Below are 23873 nucleotides of genomic sequence, written 5' to 3'. Positions count from 1 at the left end.
AAAAAAAAAAAAAAAAAAGTCTGAAACAGAGATGATTTTGCTTCTCTCTAAGAATCTGTGCTAGAGGACAAAAATCCTAGAACACGAATATTGTTCAGGAAGTGTTGGCCAATTTAAAAATTCTAGGCTCACAAATAGCTAAAGAAATAAACAGAACTATTACTTTTGTAGAAATATTTCAGAAGGTAATTGAAATCTCTGTTGGTTAAACTAAATTTGGTTTTCCAGATCTATTATTTCTTCTGATATGTTGATCAACTTATCCATCTACTTATTTGCAGGAGTCTAACCTTGCACAATGTTAAATCATTAAATGACATTATTTTAACAATGTAAATGTAGTGTTTAAAAAGTAACATACATGACATGGTATATAAGTTTATTTTGTTTGACAGTGTATTTTTTTTTCCCAAGGAGCTCAAATAAAAATGAAAACATCATACAGTGTGTTATTTTTGGAACATCAATGTATCTACCAAAATAAAATTGGGATCTTTGCTTACAAATTCAACACAAGAAACAGTAAGGTATAACTTTTAAGAAATTTTAATTTAATCAACCCTGAGGGAATAATTTGAGATTCACTAAAATTGCTACCTTGTAATAGATATCCATAACAAAGTAATTGGGCACCAAATACCTGTTTTACAAGTCATTTGAAAGGTATCTCATTTGCATGAGTCCTAAAGGTGTGCATTTACATAATAGAACTGTTTTCTGCCCTTATGTTTTCAGTAAATATTTGATTGATAATAATCAGCTTCAGATTCCAACTCACATCTTTGAAACACGATGTTTAATGAAATTGAATGGTATCAGAGGGTCCAAAACAAACTAAAAAATAATAACAATAGTGTACTTTCTGGGAAAAAATGAGAAGGTAATATGAAAATTGAGTACTGTTGCTGTGTACCCACTACTCCTGTAATTGGTCACACAAATGAAAACAGTTCTTTTAGAAAACTACTGAAGAAAGCTAATGTAGTAATTTCCATGCAAGTTACTTAGGGAATCTAAGACTAATTACTAAAGCTCAAAGATCTTCTGCTGGGATAAAATCTGCTTACCAGAAGTTTCCAGAGCTTCACAAAAGAGCTTTCAAGGGTGAAGGAGAGGAAGCGGGGAAGAACCAGTAAGAGGTGTTTCATATAATGTCTAATTTCAATTTAAGCATCTCAAATTTCTGAGTGTCATGCTCAAGCAAATGCTTAGCCATCAGTTTCTGAAAATTAGAGGGAGAGACTGTGAAGAGGAATCATTTCTTAGACTGAAATCGAAGTAGCTATTCCACAAATGATTCTGTATATTGGCTTGTGGTTCAATAAATGATTTTAAAAGCAGAGGAGGTGATACCTCAACATTCTTGAGTTTGTAAAGATATATGTAAGCGAAACTAGACACCAAGAAGAAAAGAAGACAAATGGGTAGGACGTTTTCAACTTTTACTTAAAATCCTCTTTAACTAGGTTCAATGGGATCTCACCAAAACAAAACAAAATAAAATTTAAAAAAAAAAAAAAACACACACACACACACAAATTCAGAACCAGAATATCTAAAGGGGAGGGAGGAATAGAAGGCAGATCAATGTCTAGGCTAATGCCTACTTGGAAGGTGAAATAAGTAATCAAATCCCAACACCACCAGAACCTCAAATCCAGAAGAATTCCTAGAAATATTTTAGTCATTTGGGGCATCCCAGACTTCTTGAGAATCTGATGAAAGTTGTGGATCCTTTTCTCAGGAACATGTTCAAAATTTCTCACACAATTTTGAAGGCTTTATAAAATTGCTAACGTGGACCTCGGATTAAGAACCTTTTGCTGGGTATGGTGGGCATATCTATATAATCCCAGCAACTCAGGAGGCTAAGGCAGGAGGACCGCAAGTTCAACGCCAGTGTCAGCAATTTAGAGAGGCTCTAAGCAACTTAGTCTGTCTCAAATTTTTAAAAAGGGTGGGAGGACTGGGAATATGACTTAGAGGTTAAACACCCCTAGGTTCAATCTCCAGTACCAAAAACCAAAAGACTTTCATTTAAACCTCTCATGATTCAGGTAAAGGCAACCAGGTAAGAAGGTAGAAATGCAACCAGGCTTCAAAGTTCTCAGGCACAAAGTTCTCTTACTTCTAGGTAAGTACTGAATGAACTCAGGAATCTATGAAAAGAAGATGAGCTCCTTTGGCAGAAAAGAAACTTGCTGATTATAGAGTTCAGTGGCCATATTTGTACATAAGTCAGTTTTAAATTGTAATTCTTTTCTTTTGGGGGAGAGGCAGGTTCTCTTAGCATTCATGTTTTCCCCAGACCACGACAAGGTCTTCTATACCCAGTTGCTTCAACTCAGCTCAGATACACCCTATCCAGAATGGGCTCATCTTCCCCCAAACCATTTACCCCTTGAAATCTTTCTGTCTGTAGCACTATGATTATATCAATCAACCAGATCCAAAACTTCCCATTTGACTTCATTTACTTATTTTTACCTGTGTGGTTCTGGGGATTGAACCCAGGGCCTTGCGCATGCAAGGCAAGTACTCTACCAACTGAGCTATATCACCAGCCCTCACTTTAATTTCTTCTCCTTCAATTAAGAGAACTGAAAGTCAGTAAGTAACCCAGTCTTGCAGCTATTGGTTGGGTACTGCCTATGTGATGGGCACAGGAAATACAAGACAAATAACACAAGCCATCCCCAGGGGTCATTGTCATGTGGCTCTTCCTTGATAGTTTCATAGCTACTACTAATGTTCCAGTCTTGTTTTCCAATGATCACTCTTCTGCAACCAGCCCCTAACTGCTCTGACTCCTCCAACCCACTCACACTCCAGTTCACACAATGTTATGTGACCCAGTATTTCCCCTGAAACAATAAATTTGTCATGCAGTTTCCTTAGTAGGAGTATCTCTCCTGGGTTCCTGTTATCTACAGAAGGTCTGCGGATTTTATTCTGATAATCAAAGCTCCAGGCATTATCAGGCCATCCCCCATCTATCTACAAGCACCCCGTAGTACAAATTTGTACTCACCCAAGCTGGCCTTGAAACTAACTGGCCACTCTTCCTGGCCCTATCATTTCTAAATTGGTCTCTCTCTCCCTTTCTGTCCATCCTCAGACTTATAGTTCTCTTTCTACAAAATGTTTCCAGAAATGAGACTTATACCGATATATCATAGTATATATCATAAAGCATTCATTTTGACATTAAATCATACATATTTGTATTCTTTTTTCTTGTTTTCCAAACTGACTGTAAATTCTTTGAGGTCAGTAAAGAAACCTTCTGTTTTCCTTGTTTACTTTCATGTATCCAATTATTTAACAACTATTTCTTGAGGCCATGATTTGTACCCAGCATTTTATCAATACTAAAGGGGTCTAGAGTGCTTGATATAGAAAACGCTCAACAAATATTTGCTTGATGAATAAATTTTGCCCCCATTTGCTGGCAAGTAGCATACTTATTTCAGAAAAATGACTTTCAATCTTTCTTATTTTTAGATCCCTTGACCATAGGAGTCTCATGATTTTCAGAGTCTGTGGGTATCAATTATAGGAAGTTTCAACAATTGTGTTGCAGATGGATTTAGAATATATTCTCTTACTCATATTCTTCAGAATTCAATATAACTTTTGTAATGGCTGATACAAGAATATTATTACCTTTTTAAGGAACATTTTGCTTTCCTTCAATTTGACATAAAATGCTACAAATAAATAAAATGGAAAACTATTTAGTTACTTGACATCTATAATAATAGGGGATGTTTCTACAATGCTGGTTTTATAAATAGGTAGAGATTCAGATTTGGCCAAGTATGTCAGGCAAAAATTAAGAGTGGATGGTTTATTGGGATTTGATTTCACAGATTCCTATTGAGGGTTTATACAATTCAGCTTACAAATATGTCCATAATGTAAACATTATAATGTAATATAGACTCAAGTAAATACGTAAATGTCACCGTAACTGTTCTCTAGAATAAGAACACACCATAAGTGGTATAGTTCCAGATGTTTACTTAAATTGTCCCTGAAGGGATGGATAGACCATTGGGTAATTGTCATGGTTACTGATGTGCTTTTTATACTGAGATGGTACTAAGGAGAAAATGTACCATCAATCACATAGCTGCTATCTATCATAATTTGCAGCAAGGATGCTCATGCAGTTTTGGATTTAAAGTGACTGCCAATTTTTGTTTCAAAAGAAAAAAATGGAAGGGAAGAAAGAAAAAAAGAAACCTTTAAATCTCTAAAAGGAAAAAAAATTTTAATTTTAATTGAGCCAGACATTGTGTGAGAAAACTTGCAGAGATAATTTAAAGCTCTGAATAATATTACCTTCTTCCAGAGAGGATTTACTTTTGCTTCTATTTGTTATCTAGGCTAAGGGCAGATCTCCTAAATCCAGCTGAGGATGGCAATGATTTGAATGCGGGCATCAGTTCTTGGGAGAGCTGGTCTTTTCCAGGGATTTCTGGAAGCTCTGCTCAGCTTCTCAAGCTCTCATCATTTTACATTCAGCAAGTCCCTTCTGAGGAAAAGCAGCCCCAAATGCCACTCAGCTCCCTCTTCCTGTAAATTCCCCCTGGTCCAGTAGTTTTCTAACACCCTTAAACAGGTATCTGGTGCTCTTTGTTTTGTTTGCATTACCCTCCTGAGGCTTGGTGTGAACCGACTTGACAGCCAGAAGTAGAAGCTTCTTTTTATTTTTATCTAGTTATTTATTTTTTGGTTCTAGAGATTGAACTCGGGGGCACTCAACCACTGAGCCACATCCCCAGCCCTATTTTGTAGTTTATTTAGAGACAGGGTCTCACTGAGTTGCTTAGTGCCTCACTTTTGCTGAAGCTGGCTTTGAACTCACAATACTCCTGCCTCAGCCTCCTGAGCCACTGGGATTACAGGTGTCTGACCCTGCGCCTGGCCAGAAGTAGAAGCTTCTTTACCCCTGCTTTCATTATTGCCATCACTACTCATCTAGCTTTCTAGTTAACTATTTAGTTAATTATTGGGATTCAATAGCTCAATATTTAACTCTTTCTTTCTTGCCCATTTAGATGTGAGAAAAGGTCTCTGAAAATCAGATTCCACTGCCACTCTTGATGCTGTGATCATTCAGGTTATGATTGTGAGCACAGCTTTCTATCTGGATCCTCTTCAGGACATTGAAGCCAGTCTTGAATAGGACTGCGTAACCTAAGGTATCCTGGAGGTGAAAGAGTTTAATAGGAATCTCTGTTCTAGCCTTTCACCCTGAAATGACAGGTTAAATGCTTATGGAATCCTACAGGAAGTCATGACATCCATTTTTCTAGTACAGTGGAGGGAAGATACCCATGTTTAGCTTCAAGCCAATCAGGAAGCTACTCTTCAACTCCAAAGGGGCTGACCAGAACCCCTCTTATATTCTCAGGGGAATCAGAGACAGTTCATCTGAAGGGGGACAGGCTGGGCTACAGCACAAGGAAACAGAAGAGTCGCTGCCTTTCCCAGAAGAGAGGCAGGCAGCAGATATTTCCTGAGAATATTTTAAGAGAAAGCAAAGTCCCATTAATAAGACTTTTAAGGCTTACTGCTTAAATTAAACTTGAAAATGTGAAAAAGTGAAGATAAAGATGAGTCTCCGGCTTGTAATATAACAAAATAATTTAGCACAGATCAAAACCTGAGTGGGATGCATAGAAGAGAACTAGAAAAACAAAACACAATCCAGAATAATTTACACCTGGCTAGCCCAGACAACTGACCTAGCTCTGTGCTAGGTATGGTTTGGGGAGGAAAGGGTAACAAATAAATATCCATGCACTCCAACGGCGTATCACTTTCACAAATGGCATTTTAATCTGGGTGCAACTTCAAATTCTCCAAGAATGAATGATAGCTCTTTAATGGCAAACTGGTAACCTAGTTTTGTGGTTGATGCTTCCTCTGTAAGTTACAACTTACAGGAACTCATGCTCCTAAATGTTACTTGTGTTAAAAAGCCAATGAAAAACTGGAGGAAAATATGCATAAAGCAAAAAAGCTTTTGTTCTAATTAAAGGAATCATGGATGATTTTCTTCTCTGTACGTTTGCTGAACATTCCTTAATGCCATTATATTTTATTTATAAAATAAACACATACTAAAAAAAAAGGGTACAAAGAAGTATCATCATTTAAAATATAATAAAAGCATTAATGAAAACTTTTTTTAGGACTTGCATTTTTTTTCGGAATTAATTCCAGTATCAAAATTAAAAACTTTTAAGTAAGCAGTGTGGACAGAAATGCCATGTGCCTCACAAGAGGGCCTTAGAATTCGATTCTCCTGATTACCAGGTGGCCCTTTCTACTGTTGGTTTTAATAACTTGTTGCCTATTTTTCTACAAAGCAAATGAACATTTTTTTACTCATATTATTTATGAAAAATCTTTTACCTGAAATTTTCATATTCTTCTGCTTGTCGTTTCCACGGACAGTTCTGGATATCTGTGATGATCTGAAGGTAATCATCCTCTTTTTGTCTAAAAGTTAAATATCAATGTAATTAGAAAATAAAGATCTCACATAGTGCTGTCTTCGAGGACACTTTTATAAAATCTACTCATTTTAGCCCTCCTCTATGTCTTTTCTGGAATAAAGTAGAAATAATTAAATACTAGACTCATTTAGAAACATTAGGAACATACAACTTTCAAATAATTATTATGTTGGTTTAGGAATATATAAATTGCACATCTTGTAAACCAAGTCTAGTTTTAAAAACTGTGGTAGCACAACTTGCACATGTGTCTTATGGTCATTTCAACTTGACTTTAACTCATAGACAAATAAATATACACTTTATAGATTTTTCTCAATAATATGTAATCATTGTTTTTCAGATTCTAAGTTGATACATTGACCTTGGGATATATAGCTAAAACTTTCCCAAAACAACCATATTAAGTTTTAACTTTGAATAGTACATTAAAAAAAACCATATCAGGCTAAGGGAGGAGACATATATATTGTTATAAAAATCTATAGACACAGGCTGGGTATGGTGGCACGCACCTGAAATCCCAGTGGCTCAGGAGGCTGAGACAGGAAGATAGAGGATTCAAAGCCAACCTCAGCAAAAGCAAGGCACTAAGCAACTCAGTGCTGGGGATGTGACTCAGTGGTCAAGTGCCACTGAGTTCAACACCCAGTTCTCTCCCCCCACCCCCCGCCAACACACACACACAAAAACTATAGACACAGTTCTACAGTTTAAAAGCACAGAACAGGATCTCAGTTCGCAACAGAGCTCCCTCTATCTTAAGTATTAATTCCTAAAGCACAGAATAGAGCTTAGTCCTTAAGGGTGCTCATGTGAATGAATAAATCCTTAAGTTTTCTTTAGTCTCTTAGTCATTAATTGCTAACTATTAGAAATCAAGGCTGCATGACAAGATGGAGAATATGTTGGTGAGCCAGGTAGGGAAGGAAAAGATAGCTTTGTCTGGAAAATTCCTCCCTTGCCCACACAAATAAAACAGTGTTTCTCCAAAGTTTATTTCTAAAATAAAATATTTCTCTTATAGTTAGGAAATGTAGTTGACCAAGCAACTCCTTTGTCCCTGAAATTTACCTTTCTCTTGGGTTTCTTTCCTTCCAATGATGCTACCAATATGAATAATATATTCTGGTGAACATTGCCTGTCCCCCATGGAGAATGATAGTCAGGGACACTTTTCAAGCAACTGTTAAATCCCCCCAAACAAACACATATTCAGCAACCTACCAAAGTTTCCCCAAGTCTGGCTCTTCCAGAAAAGCATAATACTATGACTTCTCCCATGCCTGGAGAAATCTTGTCTACTACCAAGGCATAGCTTCAAATCTTTTGGTAATATTGATAAGTCTACAATCAAAGCACTATGTGTATAAAGGTCCATGACCAAAGAAACAAAAACAATTGTACTAAACAAAAACAAAAACAAAACAAAAACTAAAAACACAACTAAAGAGAAAGTATAAAGGGAGGAACCAAATATAAATATCTAATTAAATTTAAAAAAATTATAATTGTATTTTATGTCATCAAGATAAAGCATAACATGAAAAGTAAAGTAAGTGGAAAGCAATCATCTTATCATGGAAATAAATGTGCAAAAGTTTCAAATTTTATTTAAGTGTAATTTATTAAATGAAAAGAAATCAAATTTCTTATAATGTATGGCTAAGACAATAAGATTAGTGAACTTGAAGAGTTAATAAGAGAAACTAATGAAAATTAAAAACAAAAAAGAATGAATAAAAAATGGAGAATCAGTCACCTGTGATACAATTTGAAATGGCCTAATATAAGTGTAATTATAATCCTAGAAAAAGAGAGAAGACAAAGAAAATATTTTTAAAAATTATGGTGGAAATTTTTCCCTAAAATTCAATGAAAACTATAAATTCAGACATCTAAGAAGCCCAACACACCCAAAGAACAATAAATACAAACAACAACAGTAAAACAAAGAATAATAAAATTCTTCAAGCCAGTGATAAAGATCTTAAAAGTAATTAGTGTAAAAATATATTCAGTATAAAGAAGCAAAGATAAGAATAACAATGGACATCTTGTTGGAAACAATGCAAACTAGAAGGCAATAGAAAAACAGCATTTCAGACTGGGATTTGGGGAAAACTATCATTCTAGAATTCTCTATTCAGGAAATCTCTGGGCTGGGACTGTAGCTCAGTGGTAGAGCCCTTGTCCCTCACATTGAGGCGCTGGGTTCGATCCATATAAAAAATAAAGCCCCACATAAAAATAAATAAATAAAGATTATGTTCATCTATAACTAAAATGATATTTTTTTTTAAATGAAGGTAAAATAAAGGCTTTGTCAGATATACAAAAGCCAAAATAATTCACAACCAGCAGATCTGCAGTACAAGCAATGTTAAAAGGAGTTCTTTAGACATAAAGAGAAATAAAACCAGATTGGTATCTGGATAAACAAAGAGTAATGAAGAGCACTGAGAATAAATTATGGAAACATACATTAGAAACTTTTGCTTCTTTTTCCAAGACTCTTTAAAAGGTAATTGGCAAGCTGGGCGTGGTGACACACACCTATAATCCCAGCCGCTCTGGAGGAGGCTGAAGCAGGAGGATTGTGAGTTCAAAGCCAGCCTCAGCAACAGCAAGGTACTAAGCAACTCAGTGAGACTCTGTTTCTAAATAAAATACAAAAAAAAAAAAAAAGGCTGCCCCTGGATTGAATCCCTGGTACCCTCCCCAAAAAGATAATTGACAGTTTAAAGAAAAAATAACAACAACAAATTGGGGGTTATAGTATATGTAAAAATACATGATGTCTAGAACAGAGGTCAGAAGACAGAAGATGAAAAAGAATAGAGGGAGTATAAATCACTTGAAAGCAGATTGGAAGAAGAAAATGATATATATTTTATCTAAATAATCAGAAGAAAAACTAAAACTAAAATTAAATCCATAAAAATGTAATAATAAAAATACTCTATCCAAAGGAAAGCAGAAAAAGAGAGAGGAAAGGAATAATAGGCAAACAGAAAACAAATATCAAATGGTAGATTTAAACCCAACCATACGAATAACCACATCAAATGTAAATGATATACACATACCAATTAAAATGGCAGAGATATTAGACTGAAATTTTTTAAGCTACCATTGTATGTTGTCTAAAAGAAACTGGCTTCATATAAATAAATAAGTTAGAAGTAAAAATATGGGAAAGAATGTCCTATAGAAGAATTAATTAAACAAAGTTGGAATGGCTATATTCGTAGTAGATTTTGATCAAGGAATATTGCCATTGAAAATAATATTCCTGAGCAAGAAATATTATCATGAGAAAATAGGACAAGATCAGAAATCAATAAAATAATTAAGAATCAATTAAATCAATAGCTGGTTCATTGAAAATACCAATAAAATTGATAAATCTACTGCTACATTGATCAAGAAAAAATTAAAGATACAAATGGCCAATGTCAGAAATGAAAGAGGATGCAGTGTAACAGTCCTATATACATAATAATGGTATAATAACTTTATGTTAAAAAATGTCATTGACTTAAATGCAGTCAACATATTGAAAGAAGAAAACTATCAAAGCTCACTCACATATATTGGTGAAATGAATATATGAAGAGACCCATAACTACTATGAAATTGTAATTAAAATTCTTCTCACAAAGGAAACACCATGCCCAAATGACTTCACTGGAGAATTTTATGAAACATTTAAGGAATATTTATACCAAGTCTACACAAATTCTTCTAGAAAATTGACAGGCTGAGGGAACTTCTCAACTCACTCTATGAAAACAGTGCTATCCTGATACTAAACCCAGAAAAAAAAAAGACATTAAAGGGAAGAAAAACTATAGACAAATATCCCTTTACAAACATAGATGCAAAAATTCTCAGCAAAATGTTGTTGAATTGAATCCAATAATATGAAAACTGGTTAGAAGTACAATGTTATTAGAATGTTGATATTTTAATTGACATATTAGAGTATCAATACAATTGATAAAATGTTATATTAATATAACAACAAAGAAAAATGACCCAATGCAACAAGAAACATGCCAAAAACTCCTAGAAAATTCAACCTAGAAAGGATTTTTCACAACTTAACGAAGGGCATTCTACAGAAGAACCTACAGCTAAAAACACACTTTATGGTAAAAGTCATACTGTTTTCTCTTTAAGATAAGGAACACCGAAGGATGTCCACTCTCAGCATCTCTATTCTACATTGTACTGGAAATCCATACAAGGCAATAAAACAAGAAAAAGAAATATATCTATCCACACCAAAAAGCAAGAAGCCAGTTGTGTTTATTCAGAGATGACATGATTATCTGAAGAATCTACAAAAAGAAAAGCTATAGGAACTAATAATAATTCAGCAAATTTGCAGAATAGAAAGTCAATGCACTAAGGCAATTATATTTTTGTACACTATTATTATAGTGCTATAGTAAAACCTAAAATTAGTTGATAAAGCAAACAACCCAATTAAAAATCATGAGAAATATTTGAATTGACATCTAACCAAATATGATGGGCGGCAAACATATGAAAAGATGCTCAGCTACATTAGTTACTAGGGAAATGTAAATTAAAATCATGATACAAGGACACATCTACTAGAATGGCTACAATAGAAAATAACGGATCACATCATTTGGCATAGGAATAGGGCATCTAGGACTCTCATATACTTCTGATGAGAATGCAAAATATACAATTAGTTTAGAAAGTTGTCTGGAAGTTCCTTCAAAAGTTAAACACAAACCTTCTGTAGATACCTATAGCCCAGCTGTTCTACTCCTAGGTTATTTAATACCCAGGAGAAATGAAAACATATGCCAACACAAAGACTTCAACACTAATATTGAAAACAGCTTCATTTTTGACAGCCCCAAACTGAAAACAATGCAAATGTCCATAAGGAAGTGAATGGATCAGCAAACCATGGTGTCTATATAGCAATGGAATAATGGTGCTATTGAATGACTGATACCTGCAAAGACATAGATTGATCTCAAAATAATTATGCTGAATGAAAAAAAGACCGAAAAAAGAACACACAATGCAGATTGCAACTAGAAAATGAAAACTAGTCCAGAGTAACAAAGCAAAGAAGGGGCTACTGGGTGTGGGGCTTGCATGTGGAAGAGGGAGGCAGTGGAGGAGAGAAATGGATTGCAAAAGAACACCAGAAAACTTTTATGGGTGATAGACACGTTCATTAGTTTAACTGTAGCAATGGTGCATATATATGTCAAGACCCGTCAAATTGTATATTTAACTAAGATAATAACCTCTGTCTCTGCTACCATTCTAAAATTTAAAATTCTAGTAACTATGAATCTAGAGTATATTTAAACTGCAGTTCCCTGGATAACACAGTTGCTATTTCCTGTGAGCTCTCATAGTCCCATGACCAGTACTTCTACAACAGTCTTTCTCACATTGAATTTAATTGTGAGTTTACATGTTGATTTCCCATTCTGTCCCCTTCCGCTCAGGACTTGAAAGACACCATTTCTAGTCCAGCACAATCCTAAGACATGTTGATGATTTTTGTTAACCTAGAAAAGGCATGTTTAAATAAAAATAGAAAATGTAATGAGATCATCAACCTCTGAACAAGCTCAAAGCAACATTCCTTGTTCCATGGATTATGGCTTCTACTTATTAACTTTCCCTATCGCTGACTTCCACTGACTTGTCCTATTTACCAATCACCCTGCATTAACACCTAGCCGTCCTTTGTGTATTGCCTGAGAATTCTCACATTATGGCTTAATAGCTAGTTATGTCTGTGTCAGTCCAATAATCCAACTAATTCTTCCTAATTTCCTAATTTCTTGGCACTAAAGAGGGTGTGCATATGTGTATCTTCTGTTACTTCTACCAATTTTCTCACAAGTAACCCTTAAATTGACCACACTCATCTTCCTCTTTGAGCCCCTGCAGTAGTAACCTAGAAATAGAGAAAGGGTTTATCTTGCTATGTAGTAGCAACACAAAAACCTCTGCAACTTGAAAGAGAGAAAACAATTCATCCCTATCTCTGTGGCTGACTCTTGGACTTGAGCATAATCTGCTTTCTCAATCCTCTTTGTTGGGATGGGGGAGGGGCAGCCTTTCCTCCCTTTCTCTGGGGTCTCTCCTTGGTGTGCTAGAGCTGGTTCATATGAGCTTGTGGGAGTTGACTGTTAAATTTTCGGGAATATTGTAAGCAGTTAAACCACTGGTAACTTGAAATTGGCCAAGATGGCTGACAACTGTTACCTTGGGAAATTAGACATGATTTTATTTCCACCAAGATTTTATGCAAATGCTCTTGAGTTTTTATATTTTGGCTTATGTGAAAAGCAGAGTATATGCCATTTTGAAATCATTCTTGCCTGAATACCCAGTTAGTCTGGAATAGTAAAATTGCCATCCTTTTCCAATTAGAGTAAAGGTGCATTGTGAAGTATGCATAGTCTTTTAAAGCAATTTGTTTTAGTGGCATACATTCCTCAGTAAATTGTAGTTGGCTCCAATTTAACTCAATATTGAAAGATGTCAATCACAATGTATCTAATTTTACTGGTGAAGTAGCTGCAGAAAATGGCTCTTGACCTTTAGCCACTGACATTTAAAACCAAGTGAACACATTATAGCAGACACAATTATTAGAAGAAAAAATATTTCTGGCCAATTTACATTTGGAAGACAATACTCAAACTACTTAGTCTCTGGGATTGCTGTGTTCAAAGACTTTTTTTTTTTTTCTTTCCTTTCTTGAGGAGGGTACTGAGGTTTGAATCCAGGGCACTCAACCACTGAGCCACATCTCCACCCTTTTTTATTTTTTATTTTGAGATAATGTCTCACTAATTTGCTGAGGCTGACCTTGAACTTGGCGATCCTCCTGCCTCAGCCTCCCCAGCTGCTGGAGATACAGCTGTGCAGTACCACACTTGGCTCAAAAACTCTTTGGATGTTCAATCTACTAATGAAGCATTATCCCCTGATACAATAAAAGGAAAGAATGTGGACTAGCAAAGGGAGTTTTCTTTTTCTAAATCCTTATTCTTTTCTACTGAAAAATAAATCACCTGTTTTAGTCACGATTATAAGCAGGGAGCATGGATGTATTAGAAAATCATTTGGGAGGAAAATCTACCTGTATGCCACAAGTGTGGGTCAATTAGTGGGATAAATGTGTCTCATCAAAAGACTCCTGTTAAGTAAAATACTCCTAATCACAGCTCACTATCTGCACATTTACATTTACTGTGGCTTTTTAATTTACAAAGCACAGACCCCACCCTAAAAATCTTGAGACTCAGTTCCATTTAGGATATTACTTCCATTTTTGTGGATGACAAACTAAAAGTTCTGGGAAGGTAAACAGCTTGCTCAACATTACATTGTAAGTAGATGAGCTAAGAATTAAACTTATGTCTTCTGATTCAGAGCCTGGCTCTCTCTCCAATATATCATGCTGCATCTCATCTATTTTCATAATGAAACTGAAAATTAATCCCATCAGAAAAATTTTCTGGTCCCAAGATGCACAATAAATCACACTAAATAATGCAGCAAGTTATTTTCTAAAGAATAAATAATGCCTATTTAAATCATTATTAATAATACTCAAAATGGGACTCAAATTATGAATAACATTCTAAATTACACTAAATAAATATCATAGTAAATGTTTACATATTTTTCCAGAAATGTCTCTTTGAAGATAAAGACCCACATATGTGACTAATTTTATCTCAATTCAGATATAAATAGGGCCTTTTAAATACTCTAATATACAGTTAATTAATTGAAGCATTAAATATTTATTGGGTAGTTATTATGTGCTTGGATGTTATCTTGGGAACTTTCATTTATTATTCCCATTCAAACAGCTGATGCACTGATTTGGTTTCCTATAACATCTCTTTGTGATGTAAGCCAACCTCTTCTGCCCATTGAAATAAGTAGGGACAACACAGGAATACAAAGCCAGCAGGATTCTGCATGATCCTCTGTATAGATCAAAAAATCTTTTGCAGCTGCTACCACACCTCTTGAAGAGCCCAGCTCCACATGAGAACAAATTCTGCAAATGAATATAATGCTACAAGATTTTCAATCAATATGACCATCTATCATTTCCACTGGGTGACACTTTTTAAAGGAAGGGCTGACGAGTGTACAAAAGCTAAGCAAAGCGACCTGAGGGGAGCCGAGCCATCATGCTGACATCTCATCCCTTCATGGTAGATGATTTCGATATATATGGGTTTTCAACTCTGCATGATGGTAACTTGTAATCAGAATGCTGCGGGTATTGTCAATGGACTTGGGAGAAAGAGATCACAAACTTTTATCTTCTTCATAACTTTAAATATCCCTCAAAGTTAAATATTACAATGCAGGATACCAATGTACTTCTTCACAACCCCAGTGAAATCTCTAATGGGCCATACTGCATTATTCAAAAAGTCAAGCATTGATTTACCAAAATAAATAAATAAGAAAACTTTCTCTGTTCTATAAAATTAAATTCGGGGGTATTGGTATTGATTATATAAGACACATGCTAAGAAATGCTGCGGGCAGTGACTAACCTTAGCCAACCAACAGGGAATAAATAGTGTATCTTTTTACAAAGGACAGGAGTGGTGTAGGAAAGGCTATACAGATTGGTGGAGTACATTATGTGGAGCTAGTGACAAGATGGAGTGGGAGAGGGTGTCACGCCCACCTCCCTCAATGGAGAGACTATGGGATATGATAGAAGATGCAGTCAGCCCTAACTCCAGTCCACAGAATGATCCAGAGGGACAGATACTTCAAACTCCTCCCACCTTCTACTCTTCGGCCAATGATTCCCACAGCTGACCTTTACCAGAAGCCAAAGAGCAAGAGAGTAATTAGTCCAAAGAAATCAACCCCAGGAGCAAGAGGGAAAAAAGTAGAGCAAGAGGGCGTCTGGAGGGGCAGCAAAGAATTTATATATGACAAATGGAAATCTATTGGTGGTGCTATTTCTTGGTTTTATTTGGGGGTAATTGAACTTTACTTCAATGGACTAGTTGGATACAAGCAGTACCTCCCAGCCAAATACACAATATAATTTTCAGTGTTTGTGAGTTCCTTCTCCACAAACATCTGCAACATGCAAACATATTGCGGGGCCACAAAGAATGAATAAACAAAGAATGAACCTGTTATTTAAGATTTTCATATTTCTTCTTGTAATATGACCAGGATTAGATTTTTGAAGATGAAAAAATGATGACCTACTTTTCAAGTTTATAGGAAAAAAGAATCGCTAGGCATATAGGAGAATATTTGGAGAGGAAAGTAACAACATAGTGATCTTATTAGTCAGTTTTTACAAATATTTTATATATTGCAAACAATCAAGAGAACCAATAAAGTTAATATTACTCCATCCATCACTTAAATTTTATATAGTTAGAGTAAATCACAATAGTGAGAGATAGCATGAATAAAACGGCTGGTAAGATAGATTGATTGATTCTTGCAATGCCAGGGATCAAACATAGGACCTTGAATATGCTAGGCAAGCACTCTGCCACTCTAGTACATCCTCAGATCCTATTTTGAAGCCATATATAGATGGCTTTTAGCCCGTTGCCTCTCAAATTCTTCTCACAGAGGCAGAGTCCACTCTTTCTTCCACTCTTTCTTAGCATCACCTGTATATTTATTACATACACCTAAAGCACTTATTCTTTTATTTTCATGAATTTATTGAATAAATATTTATTGAACATCTGCCTAGATATGCAATACTTTTATGGGCACCAATAATATGGTTCACTAAATGTAAAAATCCATTCTCTCACTGGGTGCATGTCTGTAAACCCAGTGGCGCGGGAGGATCTAGAGTTCAAAGCCAGCCTCAGCAACTTAGCAAGGCTCTAAGCAATTCAGTGAGGCCCCTGTTTCTAAATAAAATTAAAAAATAGGGCTGGAGATGTGGCTCAGTGTTTGAGTGTCCTTGAGTTCAATTCTTATTACAAAAAAAAAAAAATCCATTCTCTCATAAAGTTTGTATTGTAGTAGATGATGATGAGGTAAATGAAGGCAATATATAAATTAATAGTAGGTTGAAGTAATAGATATTTCTATGTGCTAAATAATATGAGGAAAATTGAGCAAGGCAATGGGGGAAAAAGGATGTGGAACAGCATTGCAATTTAGGCAGGATGGCCAGGGTTAAGAGGTGCTAATTGAGCACAGATTTATTTTTGCCAGTTTTGGCTGCATGTATTTTAAAGCTGTGTCACTAGGTGCATTTTATTTGTAATCGAGAAGTGTTTCTGATAGATGGATTCTTTGGACATTTTTAAATCTCCCTTTATCTCTAAATATATTTTTGTTTTAAAAGTCTATTTTATCTAATGTTAGCATGGCCACTCCAGCTTCCGTGAGATTGCTATCCACATGTTATATCTTCTTCTATCCTTTTTCCTTCAATCTATTGCATTTTATAATATTATGTGTGTCTTCTGTAGACAGCCTAATGTTAAATCCTTGTCTTTTAATCCAGTCTGGCAATCCCAATCTTTTGATTGGTTATTTAATCCATTCAAATTTAGTATTGTTATTTCTTTTTTCTTTTTCCACATTTTTCAAATTGGTGCACTATAGTTGTGTGTAATGATGGGGTCTGTTGTCACATATTCGTGCATGCATACAATACAACAATACAACAATATCATTTTGCCTACAACACTTCCCATCTTCTCTCTCCCTCCCTCCTTTCACCTCACCCTTCCTCTACTGATCTCCCTTTGATTACCATGGGATCCGCCCCCATCTTTCTTTTCCTTTTTCCTTTCTAGCTTCCACATATGAGTGTTCTTAATGATGTAGTTAGATTCATACATATTTTACTTTTTTGTTCGCTATGTTTCATATGTTTTATCATTCCTGTTTTCCCCCTTTACAACTTTCTTTTGCCTGAGTGAATTTTTCTGATCTAACATAGCATTCTAATGTCTTTACTAATTTTTAACTATTTTAAGTGCTTGCTATATGATTTACTATATAAAACTTCACAACAGAATCAGCTTCACAGTTATATTATCTTGATGGCAGTGATACATAGAAACATGCTCCTTGGGTAAGAGTTTCAACCATGCCTATTTTGAAAAAGCTCCCCAGTGAATGAGACCTATCCCTGGTTAAGAACTGAGCACACCTCTCCCTTCACAGACACCATAGTGCCTGCTATATATTTCTCACACTAAAATTTAGTATATGACCAGAATACAAAAGGTTTCAGATATTAATATTGAATTATGATAACCATTAGCCACCAGCCATGATCCTACCTAGAGAAGCCACATGATCTTCCAAGTAACAATTAGAGTAAACACTATGCAAGATAATGCTTATGAAAATACAGCCACATTATAGAAACTTAAAAAAAATAAACTCACAAAATTGAGAAACGTGTAGTATTTTGGAGTCGGATCATTCTGAGTAGCTTCACAATATAAAATCAAATGCCTTTCTCTTTTTAAATAATTGACTTATCCGTGAGCTCTCATTATGACTGGTACTGCAGAGCTATGAAAAGAGGAGGTCACAAAGTCAAATACTGCTTGGGAGTGAAGGATCACCACCACACTGCTCACTCTCATGACTGACCAGATGGTAGTAGACCTTGACAGAAGACCACAGTTCCTTGTCATGTGGACCACTGTAAGTCTTTATGTCATGGCACCTAGCTATCACCAGAGCAAACAATCCTAAAGACAGCAAATCAGAACCCCCGATTCTTTTATGACTTAGCCTTGAAAGTCACATGTCCTTAGTTCTGCAATATCCTACTGGCTGCACAGGACAGCCACCTTCAGAGTAGCAGGGACTTCAGAACTGTGAAAGATGACCTTTGGGACCATCTTGAAAGTCTGGCTAACCACAAAAAGTAAATAAATGATAACTATAACATTGCCTGGTACATTTGAAGATTTTAGAAACCGTTAGAGAGCAGCTTTCTTTTCTCTGTACTACCTTCTGAAACAGGAAATAATTCCAATGATTTCTCAATAACTATAAGTAATTGTGGTTATTTTTATTGTCATGATCTTCCCATTAAAGACTTCTTTCAAAGACCAGTTATTTAAGGAAGTATGAGGAGGCCTTCTGATGTAAATAGGTAATCAACTTTGGAGTCTAACTAGGAAACCGATATTTCAATTTTCTTCGAAAAGAAAATTCAATTTTATTTCCAAGAAAAATTAATTAAAATAAAATCTTACACTATTTCAATCTCCAGCTCTATAAAATTTATAGTAAGTAACTCTGATCAAGTACTAAGGAATTTGGATTAGGATTGTGCCAGTTATTCTTCAGTATCAACAGACACACACACACACACACACACACACGAAAAAATAAATTTTCATTTTTTACTCTTCAGGTTGCCTGACTTGGAACAAGTCATAATCTTTAAACTAAGGCAATTAGATGTCTTTGAAAATATAAAATCCATACACATTCACAGTAAAAACAACAAAAAATGTATACAGATTACAAGAATTGAATAAACTATTCCTTTGGGTTCTCATGTACTCTTTAAGGTAAAGATGACTGCTAAATGACCTTTTAACAGTCTTAGCTTGACTTTTGTTTGGTGTAAATGCAAAAAGATTTCAGAAGTTGCTATAATGGTCTCCACGCTAGCTCATGTGCCTCCCAAATTAAAGTTTTATATCAGCAAACACAGCCCTGATTTGATTACCAAGAGAAATCTAGGATGTTAACAATTCTCCACATTGGTACGATGGGCTATTTGGTGTTAACTTCTTATTTTCTGGCCTGTTTCTTTCCACTAATAAAAGGAAAGGCTGCTAAATTTTGGAGCATTTAAAAGCTGACCAGAAAAGACAACTTAAAAGGTCAGAGGAAAGCAGACAGACAAAAGTATGTAAATATATCACTTTAAAAAGCCTTAATTAAGGCACAGTGCTTTGAAAGCTGAAGAGAATCAAGCCATCTCTCATTTTAGACCCCCAAAGATCTTTCCTTTGACCAAAAATCCATCTTCCTGGCAGACAACTTGAAATTTAGGAACACTTGCTTTGTTAGCAGGCTGTCAAGTGATACGCTCACACTCAGGCTTTTTGAAGTTTGATCTGCCATAATTTACGCCTCCTCTTTCTGTGCAGCAATTCGGGTCATGTTGTTCTCTCCGGGATAATGAAGAATAAAGAATATTTAGGGCCAGTCTTCAACTCACTTCACGTTTCACCCTACATCACAGCACCTTCCCATCAACATCTATATGCCACCCCATGAAAACAATTGCTCTCAGAAAATTCTACTGTTCTCAGTCATTTTAAATGTAACTGCATGAAAACAGCTCATCAAATTTATATATTCACCAGGGAGCCTGTGGTTCAAGCCACACCTAGGCAGTGCAAGGCCGATGTTCCAAATCTTCATTCTGAGTATGTGTGGTTTACCCCCACAAAAGCTATCTGAATTCAAGTGAGCCTTTTCATGCCTTAGCAACTTTGCAGAAAGTGGCTTACCCTCTGTTCTGGAGAAGACCTCTGAATCTTTTCACTAGAAACACTGTTTAAATTGCTCAAGGGTTCAAAAGATAGACCGGGTTGCTGTATATCCTTCTTTGGATGATCAGAATGATACTGCTATTTAATATATACATGGCAGAGGTGTCTGACCGCCCACTACTAATTGGTTCTCCCTCTTTATTGCATAAACTTGTTTCTATAAGCAGCTGCCCAGCTAGGCACCACCCTCCCCCAAACCAACCTCATGTAAACTCCACTCACATGCTACTGGCCAAAGCCAGTCACATGAGCCCAACATCTAGATGGACCAGACCTAGCCTGCAGAATGTGGGTGGTGACTAGTAATTTAATTCCCCTCCAAGCTGTGTGGAGGATAGGCTTTCATGTTATCTTCCCTCTGGCCACAAGTCTGGGCACCACCTATTGAAGATGGTTGCTCTGGAACAGCTTCAGAAGGAGCCAGAACACCTAAGTCAGAGTTTGGGGGAAGAGCCACCTAAGAAGAGTTGCTAGATCAAGAAGGATCTGAACCCTGGGTAACAGAAAAAAATTTGTGTTAAGACATTGCATTTTGGGGAGATTTTGCTAGTGTAGTTCACCTACTCTGACTAAATGGTAAAATCTAAACAGATGCAACTGTACATTTGCTTGAGATCTCAGATTCTTAGAATAATAATGGCAGAGGGCCACAAGGCCAAGAAGGCTCAGCAAAAGCTATAGTTTGGACCTTAAACTGCCCCCCAAAGGCCCATGTGTTAAAGAGCTGGTCCCAGTTTGACACTGTTGAGAGGTGGGAAATTCTTAAGGAGTGGGATCTAGTGCAAAGTTTTAGGTCACTGGGGACATGCCCTAAAAGAGGACTGTGGGAACCAGGTCTCTACTCTTCGGTATTGCCGTCACGAGTGGAATGGCTTCGTTCCACCACATGCTCCCACTGTGACATGCTGTACCCCCACCAGAGGTCTAAACATAATGTGTCTATTCAATCATGGCCAGAAACTTCCAAAACTGTGAGCCAAAATAAATCTCTTTTTTTTTTTTTTTTACAAGTTGATTTATCTCAGGAATTTGTTACAGTAATGGAAAGCTGATTAGCCCAGCAAGAGAGGCAGAAAAACCCAAGAAGGAGAATTAAGTTCATTTCCTGGGTCAGCACCTCTGAAGTATCTGCTCTTAGAAAAATCACTTCATTTTTCTGAAGCAATAAGGAATAAGATAGACAGCTTGGACATCCATAGAGCCATTTAAAAAAAAAAAAAAAAAGTCGTAAGCAGTGAAAATTGCAAACAATAAGTTTGCCATACTGAAAAATGAGCAAACTAGCAATGATAAGATGGCTATATAGCACTCTTAATACTGTGTAATCTTTCATCTGGGAGATAACCTAGAGAAAAGAATTGCAATGATAAAACCCATAGAAATATCCAGCTTTCAGGGGAAAAGGATGAGATTAAAAAAAAAATCAGAAAACAGAAATGAAATAAGAGAAGGAATCAAAGAAGGTAAAACTGATTTCCAAAAGGAGTTGAAGTTTGTGGATTTATTTGTAGTTTTTAACACCTAGAAGTTACAGATGACACAGAAAATGTTTTGACGACCTGAGAAATTCATTCATTCCTTTGTTTATTCAACACTTTTCCAGCAACTAATTGGTGTTCAGGCCCATGATGAGTACCAGGGATGAACTGTAAACAGATAGTGTTCTATCTTCTTGGAGCTCACTGTCCTAAAAAGAGAATAAATAATCACAATCCATAACATCATATCGCACTGGATGTCCTAATGGCAGAAGCTTAATTTTCTTTTATTCAAAAATGCACCAAGACTAGCAGAGGAAAGAAAAAAGAAAAGCCCATTTCCCTCCCACTATAACTGTCTTTCTAAATTCTATTTTAGCAACCTGAAAGGGACAAATTGGCTGAAGAAAGAGAAAATTCTAAGTCTTTACCAGAGCGTGACAAAAATAGGGCTAAATAATTATTTCTAAGAAAATGAAATTACTTTTTTATCACCATCCACTGAATGGCTTTCCCAATTGTCCCCTGTAAGTCCATAATAGCACTCGTTGCAGAACGCACCATTCCTGACAATAGACGATACAACCGAAAAAAATTAGTCTCCTGTGTGCAAAATAACACTTTCACAACAATGGGCAATTCAGGCCTGCTCTCTCTAGACCTTTGCCGCAAAGAATACCAGCGCAGGCTAATTATATGAGCTAGCTGAAAATTGTGTGCGTAATGGAAAGGCAACCCCCTAAAGAGTAGCTGAGAAAAGGTCTTCCCATCAAATACAAAACAACAGGGGAAAAAAACCCAAAGAGCAAACAGGACAGCATGTGCCTGGGCATTCTCATTAGCATACTGCCCTTAGCCACTGCTCTTGATGCACACAAAGGAGTGGTCAAATTCCCTGCCTTGAAAAAGAGGCCATCCGTGATAAGAGAAGTCACCCGGAGGATGACTGAGTGCTTTGTCACATGGGCACACATGGATCATTCTTATGTTGAAGACCATCCTCACTTTGTGGAGCAAACTTTGTTCATGTCAATGAAAGAACTGAACAGAATCAAAGGCAAGTGTCAGGCTGATGTGCACACTGGGCGAGCACTGACCGGGGTCCACAGGGTATGCTGGAGCAAACCCCTACTGTTCCCAGTTGTACTTTCCAAGCCTCCTTCACATCTGATGGGTGAAAGGTAGTGCAAGATATTTGGGAGAAGAGTCACTCAGGGAAAGTTGGACTGGGTCTTGTAACACCCACATACCCAACAAACAATAGGTCCAATACAATCAAAACAGACGTAAAGCACCATCATGTAGCATGAGCTCCAGACAGTCTATAGCAATCTGGGGTCCAGGCGGGAACCACGGCCAGCTGAAACCGTGGAATTTTTTGATTTGTTTATTTTAGATTTACAAGACAGTAGAGTGTGTTTTGACAGATTATACTTACATGGACTACAATCCATTTCAATTAGGATCCCATTCTTGTAGTTACACATGATTTGGAGTTACACTGGTCGTGTGTTCGTGTATGAACATAGGAAAGTTATGTCTGAATCATTTTATGTCTTTCCTATTTCCATCCTCATTCCCTTCCCTTCATTCCCATTTGTCTAATCCAATGAACTTCTCTTTTTCTCCTCCCTACCCTCTCTTCAGCCTTTGGTTTGGGGGGTTGGCTTATTTCACTTAGCATGATAGTCTCCTGTTTCATCCATTTACTGGCAAATGCCATGATTTCATTCTTCTTTGGGGCTGAGTAATATTCTGCTGTGTATATGTACCATGTTTTCTTTATCCATTCATTTGTCAAAAGGCACTAGTGCCCATCAAACTGTGGAATTTAAGAAGGCCTTAATGAGGGACTATTCCCAAAGGTTTGGGCAGGATGAAGGACTATTAATAACTAATCCCTAAATTGGAGAGAGAGAGAAAAAAAGAGAATGAAAGTAAGGGGCAATAAAAGAACAGGAGGGGGAAAAAGAGATTGAATAAAAGTCATGGCCTTTTATCCCCCATAACTTATCGAGGATGACACCAGGAGAGAGCTGTTTTACCTTCTTGTCTCTCTCTAATCTCTTTCTCATGCACCAACTTGGTCAAATCCAAAGATAAAAGGATGTCAAAAGAGCCCAGAGTGGGGCTGGGGTTATGGCTCAGAGGCAGAGGGCTCACCTAGCATGAGTGAGGCACTGGGTTCGATTCTCAGCACCCAATATAAAGAAATAAAATAAAGACCCATTGACAACTTAAAAAATATTTTTAAAAAAAAGAGC

At 36.4% G+C, this 23873-nt stretch overlaps 1 protein-coding gene across 1 annotated transcript in view; it reads right to left on the bottom strand.

Moving 5' to 3' along the window:
- Nucleotides 1-23873, bottom strand: part of St8sia6 (ST8 alpha-N-acetyl-neuraminide alpha-2,8-sialyltransferase 6) — a 118964-nt gene that overhangs the window by 27708 nt on the left and 67383 nt on the right. The window contains exon 4 of the mRNA XM_015483284.2: nt 6430-6516. Coding sequence (XP_015338770.1) covers nt 6430-6516 — 87 coding nt within the window. The remainder of the gene's footprint in view (nt 1-6429; nt 6517-23873) is intronic.

The sequence above is a fragment of the Marmota marmota genome, unplaced genomic scaffold, assembly GCF_001458135.2.
Source record: "Marmota marmota marmota unplaced genomic scaffold, marMar, whole genome shotgun sequence".
Taxonomy (NCBI): Eukaryota; Metazoa; Chordata; class Mammalia; order Rodentia; family Sciuridae; genus Marmota; species Marmota marmota.
The sequence above is the reverse complement of the archived record's forward strand: the minus strand, read 5'-3'. Positions and strand labels throughout refer to the sequence as shown.